Source organism: Carcharhinus amblyrhynchos, chromosome 8 (genome assembly GCF_965287045.1).
Source record: "Carcharhinus amblyrhynchos chromosome 8, sCarAmb.v2.hapA, whole genome shotgun sequence".
In the NCBI taxonomy this organism is placed as follows: domain Eukaryota; kingdom Metazoa; phylum Chordata; class Chondrichthyes; order Carcharhiniformes; family Carcharhinidae; genus Carcharhinus; species Carcharhinus amblyrhynchos.
The window spans coordinates 72916569-72925633 of record NC_137331.1 but is presented as its reverse complement, the minus strand read 5'-3'; the positions used below and the strand labels follow the sequence as shown (position 1 = coordinate 72925633).

The window sequence follows — 9065 nt, the reverse complement described above, 5'->3', positions numbered from 1 at the left end:
GCAGTTGTGTCCACCAGTATACATCAAAAGAAAGGAGGATGGAAATTGCAGGGCCCCAGAAATTCTACTTCAGGGTGTGTGTGTGAATATTGATCAAAATATTGAACAGTGATTAATGCAGTGTCCAATGTTAAAACAGTGCTAATTTGGACAATTATAGACATTTATAATGGGGAAAAGTTTGGTGTGATAAAATTACTTTGTTTTCAAAATAGACAAAATAGATTTCAAATGAAAGATTTTACTTGACCAACCTATTTAATTCTTTGAGGAGATAAGTGACACTGTAGATGGGGGATTCAGCAGTTGCAAATGAAATTGGCCTGCTTTAACCAGGAAACACATGGGTGAATATTACAAAAGGTTACAGCAGATAGAAGTAAAGGATAGAAAAGTAGATTAAAATCAGAGGAGAGAAAACAGCGAACGAATTAAAGACAGTTTTTCGGAATGGATTGAAGTGAATGGAAGTGTTACTTTGCTGTAACAAGTCACTTGATGACTGTTAAAAGGGGAGGCGATGGCCTAGTGGGATTATCGCTAGACTATTAATCCAGAAACTCGGCTCATGTTCTAGGGACCCGGATTTGAATCTCACCATGGCAGATGGTGGTATTTGATTTCAATAAAAAAAATCTGGAATTAAGAATTTACAGATGATCATGAAACCATTGTCGATTGTTGGAAAAACCATCTGGTTCACTAAAGTCCTTTCTGCCATTCTTACCGGGTGTGGGCTACATATGACTCCAGAGCCACAGCAGTGTGGTTAACTTTCAACTGCCCTCCAAGGACAACTAGGGGTGGGCAATAAATGCTGGTCAGTCAACAACACCCATGTCCCACAAATGAATATATAAAAAAGAAGCTATGTCATGTGGCTTTATAAGAGGACCAGAGTAAAGAAATTCTGATATAGCTCTTTATTCTTTCACAAACTGTTTTTCTTAAATTAGCTTACACTTTGCAGCAATGAAAGATAAAGTTGCAATCCATCTGGTGTAAGCACATCAGCAGTGCTGTTAGGGCGGAAGTTCCAGGATATAACCCAGTGACATTGAAGAAACAGGGATATAGTTGCAAGTCACAATGATGTGTAACTTGGAGGAGAAGTTGCAGATGGTGGTACATATACATGCATATCCAGCCCATGTCCTAGGTGGTAGAAGTCATGGGTTTAGAAGCTGCTGTGACAGATGCCTTGGTGAATTGCTCAAACGTCTATTGTAAATGATGTACACAAATGTCCATTGCTAATGGAGGGAGTGAATGTTCATGTTATTGGATGGGATGTCAATCAAGTGGGCTGCTTTGTCCTGAATAGTATTGAACTTCTTGAGTGTTGTTGGAACTACACTCATCCAGGCAAGTGGAGAGCATTCTATCATATCCTGATTTTGCCTTGTAGATTGTGAAAAGACTTTGGGGAGTCAGGAGGTAAGTTGCTCTCCAGACAGTTTCCAACTTCTGACCTGGTCTTGTGGCCACAATATATATATTATGTATGTACATGTAAAACATTCGTTTGGTTTGTCCAGTTAAGCTTCTGGTCAATAGTAGCCCCTAGATGTTGATACTGGGAGATTTGGTGATGGTAATGCCATTGAATGTCAAGGGGAAATGGTTAGATTCTCTCTCCTTGGAGGCCAAGCCTGATTGTTGTCCAGATCTTGTTGCATTTGTTTTGAAGGAATTGTGAATGGTACTCTGCACTGTGAAATCATCAGCAAGAATCCCACTTTTGACCTTCTGATGGAGGGAAAACGAAGCAGCTGAAGATGTTTGGGCCTCGGACGTTACCCTGAGGAACTCCTGCAGCAGTGCCATGGGACTGAGACGATTGGCCTCCAGCAACCACAATCATCATCTTTTAAGCTATATGTGATTCCAACCAGTCAAGGGTTTTCTCATGATTGATTCAGTTTGCTAGGGTTCCTTGTTGCAACACTCTGTCAAATTATCACTTAATGTCAAGGACAGACACTCTCACGTCACCACTTGAGTTCAGCTCTTTTGTCCATGTTTGGACCAAGGCTGCAAAGAGGTCAGGAGTTGAATAACCCTGAAGGTACCCAAACAGTGGGCAGAACCTGACTAAAAAATGGCAGTGTCAGGACATGAGTAAAAACCAGTGTGTTTCTCTCCAGAGAAACCGGTTTTCTCTCCAGATCTTATGGCACAAAAGAAAACAGGGGGGATAAGTTGAGGGGCCGGACCAAAACATATCAGTAAAGCAGGCTGCACTGAGATTGGGGCGCCATTTTTAAATCAGAGGAAAAAATAACCCCCTCCCCAAACCAGCATGAAAATCTCAGAGGTTCCCCCTCCTTGTGATCAAAGCCAGTTTCTCTCTCTTTCCCCCCTCCCATCATCCTGCAATCAAAGCTAGCATCTTTGATTCCCCCCCATCCCCAAAAGTCAATATCAGCATTGGACCCCACGCCAACTGGTCAATATCAGCATTAGATTTGGCATTCGTTCTGCTTTCTCATTGAGCCAAATGGCCTATTTCTGCACTGTAGGATTCTACAATTCTATGATTCTATCAATAGGGCATAACTGGGCTTTTTCACCATATTGTCTGGTAGATGCCAGAGTTCAGTCTGCACCCAAATGGCTTGGCTAGGGGTGCAACTAGTTCTGGAGCACCACTCCTCAGTTTTACAGTTGATGTCATCAGGACTCGTTGCCTTTGATGTACAAATGCTTTCATCTGTTTCTTTATATTGTGTGGAATGGTTTGAATTGGCTAAGAATTAGCATCTGTGATGGTGGGGAATCCAGGAAATGGTTGTAAATATGTGAAGGAGAGGACAGCAAAATGCAGTTTGCCTACTTTTTGATCATAATAGTTTGAAGTGCTACAATGTTCTTGCATTGGGAACTCTGACATTTCTCATGCAATGAGACAGGCGTTATATTGACTGAGAATTGCAAGGTAATATAGTATTTCAATATACTATACAGGACATCAAATTTACCCTATCTTCACAAGCTAGTACCTTATTTGGGATACAACTGTTTATGATAGAATGTGGGTGTTGCTGGCTAGAGCAGTATTTATTGCCTGTCCCTCGAGAAGGGGGTGATGAGCTGCCTTCTTGAACCTCTGCAGTCCATGTGGTGTAAGTACACTCACAGTGCTATTAGGAAAGGGGTTCCAGGATCTTGACCCGGAAGCAGTGAAGGGATGACAATATATTTCCAAGTCAGGGTGGAGACTGACTTGGAGGAGAACTTCCAGGTGGTGATGTTCCCATGTGCCTGCTGTCCTTAACCTTCTAAATGTTGGAGGTTATGGGTTTGGAAAGTGCTGTCTAAGGAGCCTTGGTGAATTCCTGTTCTCAATAGGATGTTCCTTTCCTGTCTGTTTTAAAATAAATTAATATTCCTTCACAGTTGTGAGAATTGAGTGTTTTTTCATCAATGTATATTTACGTAATTTGATTTGCTTTCCTTGCTCTCATATTGTGTGTGTGCCTATTCATTTCTTCCAGGTCTTGGAAAAACATCCTAATACACCAATGACACCAAAGCAGATATTACAAGTCATTCAAAAAGAAGGTTTGAAAGAAATGAGGTCAGTAGACCGCCATTTGTGACACTTGTTAACTTATGAACATGGATTTTTTTGCTCAAGTTTATTGCAACTTTGTAGGGATTTCCAGTCCAGATTTCTAAATCGCTTTTCCTGTGAATCTGCTTTTGTATATTAGTTCACACTGCAAATTCAGAACAATTTCTTGAGTTCCTGAATGCCATACATATATTAACACCTTCCTTCTGCAGATAATTTCAGTTTTGTATTTGTTCCACCAGATTATAATCAGCGATCATAGATCTGTTAGAACATTTTTTGCAAAGGTGGTTACATTGTCTTTTAGAAACAAAGTTAATCAAAAATTGCAAAGTGAAAAGACCGACCTATACCTTCAGTCAGACATCCTATCAATCATCCACTTATGTACAATAAATATATGTTTTGTCATTGAAACAGAAAAAACTAGAAAAAACTCAGCAAGTCTGGTAACATCTATGGAGAAAGAAATAGAACTAATGGACTGGGTTTACACCTTAGAGGCAGTTAGCTTCAGTTGGGAAATTTGAAAGGCATGATTTTCATTTCAGGTTGGAGGCGGGAGGGAAGCATTGGGATGGGTGCATACTGGGGTCTGGCCTGTTGTGCCCAGATGTGGATCAGAGACAACCGTAGAGGCCGTTGAGTGCTGGTTAAAAGGCTTACCTCAGTTCTCTGGATCTTTGTTCCAGTTGTTTTGTGAAATATTAGGCCTTATAGCCCTCATGTCTGACACCCCATCATATCTTTACTCACTCCCAGTGCCCCATTCACGCCAACCCTAATGGATCCTCATACCCTCCATCCCAAACCTTGTTTCCCCATCCACTGCTGATGCTCATACCTATCATGCCAACCCATTCCCCCATCTAGCCCTGATGGCCTTTCATATCTTTCATGTCAACTCATTGTTCTTCCATGCCCATTTACATAGTATACACTCTGTACGGAACCAATAAAAGCTATAGTAACACTGTCACATGTAAAACAACTTTAAGAACAGCCTTTCATAAATTTCTGTTTTTATAAATGCTGCTACTACAACACTATAAATATGTCAATCAGCCATTCCTTTAAAGAATCAATAGCAGAAACTATAAGTTCTTGACAACTCTTATATAAATAAAAACTGAGCCATTGACAAAATAAATCCAAGAACACAAAAATTTTAGCTGTCTATCAGCAATGTTTTCCCTTTCTTACACCTGTTCAAACAAATTAATGGAAGTCTAGGCTCCCAGCCAAGCATAGATAATGAGGATTGGATGTTATTGAGATTTGGAACAGGATATATTAGAGGAACAGTCCCTCTGGAATGGTGAAAGGGGAAAGGATAAGTAGATAGGGCTTTAAACTAAATAGTTGGGGGGGGGGGGGGCGGCGGGGGGAGAGGGTTCAGTTGTATGGAGAATTAGAAAATCAAAGTGAAAAGAAAGGATAGAAGGGCAGGTTAATGATAAGGATTTTCAACTAGTTAAAGGAGCCAAGGACTCAGGAGAGGACACGCAGATGGGCAAAGGGGATAAGGTTGCATTGTTAGTAAGGAATGAAGTTAAATCGATAGCAAGAAGTGATATAGGATCAGAAAGCATAGAATCTCTGTGGGTAGAGTTGAGGAATCACAGAGGTACAAAGACCCTGTTGAAAGCCCCCTAACAGTAATCAGGATGTGGGGCAGAAAATGAATCAGGAGATAGAAAAGGCATATAAAAAAGGCAATATTACAATAATTGTGGTGGACTTCAATATGCACGTGGACTGGGAAAAACAGGTAGGTAGTGGGTCCCAAGAAAAGGAATTTGTGGAATGTTTAAGAGATGGTTTTTTTGGAGCAGCTTGTGACAGAGCCTACTGGGGAACAGGCAATTCTGGATTTGGTGATGTGTAATGAGGCTTGACTAAGGAACTTAAGGTGAAGGAACCCTTAGGAAGCAATGACCGCAATATGATAGAATTTACTCTGCAGTTTGAGAGGGAGAAGCTGAAATCAGATGTAACAGTATTATAATTAAATAAAGGTAACTATAAAGACATGAGGGAGGAGCTGGTCAGAGGTGATTGGAAAGGGAGCCGAGCAGAAAAGACAACGGAACAGCAATGGCAAGCGTTTTTGGGAGTTATTTGGGAGGCACAACAGAAATTCATCCCAAGGAGGAGGAAACATGTTAAGGGGAGGACAAAGCATACATGGCTGATGAGGGAAGTCAAAGATAGCACAAAAGCAAAAGAAAAAGCACACAAAGTGGTGAGGATTAATGGGAAGCCAGAGGATTGGGAAGCCTTTACAAGCTGGCAGAGGACAAGCAATAAGAGGGGAGAAGATGAAATATGAGTGTAAGCTAACTAGAAATATAAAAGAAAATGGGAAGAGTATTTTTCAATATATAAGTGGTAAGAGAGAGGCAAAAATAGACAATTGGACCACTGGAAAATGAGGCTGAAGAAGTAATAATAGGAAACAAAAAAATGGCAGAAAAACTGAATAGTTTTCATGGTGGACAACACCAGTGAGATTCCAGAGCTCCAGGAGAATCAGGGTGAGTGTAGTAGCCATCGCTAAGGGGAAGGTTCTGGGAAAACGGAAAGGTCTGAAGGTGGAGAAGTCACTTAGACCGGATGGAATATACCCAGGGTTCTAAAAGAGATAGCTGAGGAAATTGTGGAGGCATTGGTAGTGATCTTTCAACAATCACTGGAGGCAGGGAGGGTCCCAGAGGAGTGAAAAGTAGCTATTGTGATATTGTTGTTTAAGAAGGGAGGGAGGCAACAGACAGGAAATTATAGGCCGGTTAGCCTGACTTCAATCATTGGCAAGATTTTAGAGTCCACTATTAAAGGTAAGATTGCTCAATACTTGGAAGTGTATGATAAAATAGGACTGAGTCAACATGGCTTCATCAAGAGAAGGTCATGTTTGACAAACCTGTTAGAGATTTTGAGGCGGTAACAAGAAAGTTAGATAAAGGAAAACCAGTGGACGTGATTTATTTAGATTTCCAAAAGGCCTTTAACAAGGTGCTGCATAAGACCCTGTTAAATAAGAGCCCATGGTGTTAAGGGTAAGATCCTGGCATGGATAGAGGATTGGCTGACTGGCAGAAGGCAGAGAGTTGGGATAAAGGGGTCTTTTTCAGGATGGCACCAGTGACTATTAGTGTGCTTCAGCCATTGATGCGATTTGGAAGAAGGAACTGAAGGCCCTATAGTTAAGTTTGCAGATGATAAAGATATATAGAGGGATAGGTATTGAAGAAGTAGGGACGCTGCAGAAGGAGTTGGACAGGTAAGGAGAGTGAGCAAAGAAGTGGCAGATGGAAGATGATGTGGAAAGTGTGAGATTATGCACTTGGGAAGGAGAAATGGTGAAATGCTTAGGAAATCAGAAACACAAGGGGCTTGGGAATCCTTGTTCAAGTTTCTTTTAAGGTTATCATGCAGGTTCAGTCAGCAATTAGGAAGGCAAATGCAGTGTTAGCGTTCATGTTGAGAGGGCTAGAATACAAGAGCAGGAATGTACTTCTGCGGTTGTAGAAGGCCCTGGTCAGATCCCATTTGGAGTATTGTGACCAGTTTTGGGCCCCTTATCTGAGGAAGGATTTACTGGCCTTGGAAAGGGTCCAGAGAAGGTTCACAAGAATGATTCCTGAAATGAAGAGCCTGTCATATGAGGAAAGATTGAGGATTCTGGGTGTGTACTCATTGGAGATTAGAAGGATGAAGGTGGATCTTATTGAAACTTATAGGATAATGTGAGGCCTGGATAGAGTGGACATGGAGGGGATGCTCCCACTAGTAGGAAAAACTAGAACAACAGGGCACAACCTCAGGCTGAAGGGGTGATCCTTTAAAACAGAGATGAGGAAGAATTTCTTCAGCCAGATGGTGATGAATTTGTGGAGCTCTTTGCCACAGAAGGCTGTGGAGGCCAGGTCTTTGAGTGTCTTTCAGACAGGTGGATAGGTTCTTGATTGATAAGGGGATCAGGGGTTATGGGGAAAAGTCAGGAGAATGGGGATGAGAAAAATATCCTATATAATTGAATGGCAGAACAGACTCGATGCGCTGAGTGACCTAATTCTGCTTCTGTGTCTTATGGTCTTAAGTAGTTGGTGGTGGCTACACTCTGGATGTAACAGAAATAAAGATGCATGATCTGTTTAATGTGGAAAATGTCGGATTAGAAGGGGAGGACAAGGTGATACTTGATTCTGGAAGATGGGAATCATATGAGTTCAAATGTAACCAAGGCCCAGTGAACCATGTTAGTGGAGAATAATAGTTTAATATGTTTTCCTATGCTTAGACATTAACATATTAATGTACTATCCTATCAGTTTGATGTAAAGTTTTAATCTGTTTTAACAGTAAACCATAGTAAACTATCCTCCAGCGAGTTGCTTAATTATCCACCATCATTCACAATTGAACGTGGCAGAACTGTAGACCTCAGATCTGATCTGTCGGTTGTGGGATCACTCTGTCGTGTGCTGCTTCCTTTGATTGACATACAAGTAGTCCTGTGTTGTCGTATCTATGTTTTGGTTGCGTATTCACTTTGTTTTTTACATCATTAAAGATGTTTAGCATTAATGCAATTATATCTGTTTTTTTTTGTATGCATAGTCCGATATTACTATTTTCTTTTTCTTTCTACTTTAAAACATGGATTTTGTTCAACATCTGGTGACATATTTTAGAAGGTAAGCTTTATTGATATAGTTTGTTTGCCTGAAATCTAATGTAATTTGTTGTAATTGAACTGTTATGATTCATTTTCATTTTATTGAAAGAAAGATTTTTATTCATAATCTCCCCCATCCTTTTTTATATTACATGACTAAGCTGGGCCACTAGCATGCATGATGTTTCTTTCAGTGTTGTTCTTGTGTTAGCTTGTAAAGAAGTACGTAAAAATGACATCCCACAAGATAGTGCCCATTTCCCACTTCTCTGAATGAGATCATTGTTACTTGAGAGACAGTGCTCGACAGACTAGAGGGACTGATGGTGGACAAGTCCCCAGGACCGGATGGAACACATCCAAGGGTTCTGAAGGAAATGACGGAGGTGATAGTGGATGCCTTGGTGGTTATTTTCCAAACCTCGCTGGATTCCTTCTTAACAACCTTTTGTGCGGCACCTTATCAAACGCCTTCTGAAAATTGAGAAACACCACATCCACCGGTCCCCCTCTATCTACCACACTAGACACATCCTCATAGAATTCCAATAAATTCGTCAGACACAACTTCCCCTTAACAAAACCGTGCTGCGTCTGCTCTATCAAACAATTCTTCTCAAGATGCCTCGCTATTTTCTCCTTGATTACGGATTCAAGCATTTTTCCTACAACAGACGTTAAACTAACCGGCCTATAAGAAGATTGGAAGATTGGAAAACAGCTAATGTTACGCCGCTGTTTAAAAACGGTAGCAGGCAAAAGGCAGGGAATTATAGGCCGGTTTGTTTAACGTCTGGCGTAGGAAAA

At 40.9% G+C, this 9065-nt stretch overlaps 1 protein-coding gene across 1 annotated transcript in view; it reads left to right on the top strand.

The window, feature by feature from the left end:
• Window positions 1–3506: 3506 nt before the first annotated feature.
• The window catches only part of LOC145347040 (putative Polycomb group protein ASXL3), a 181682-nt gene continuing 176123 nt past the window's right edge, over window positions 3507–9065 (top strand). The window contains exon 1 of the mRNA XM_080194944.1: window positions 3507–3580. Within this exon, the coding sequence (XP_080051070.1) occupies window positions 3525–3580 (56 nt within the window). The 5' untranslated portion in view covers window positions 3507–3524. The remainder of the gene's footprint in view (window positions 3581–9065) is intronic.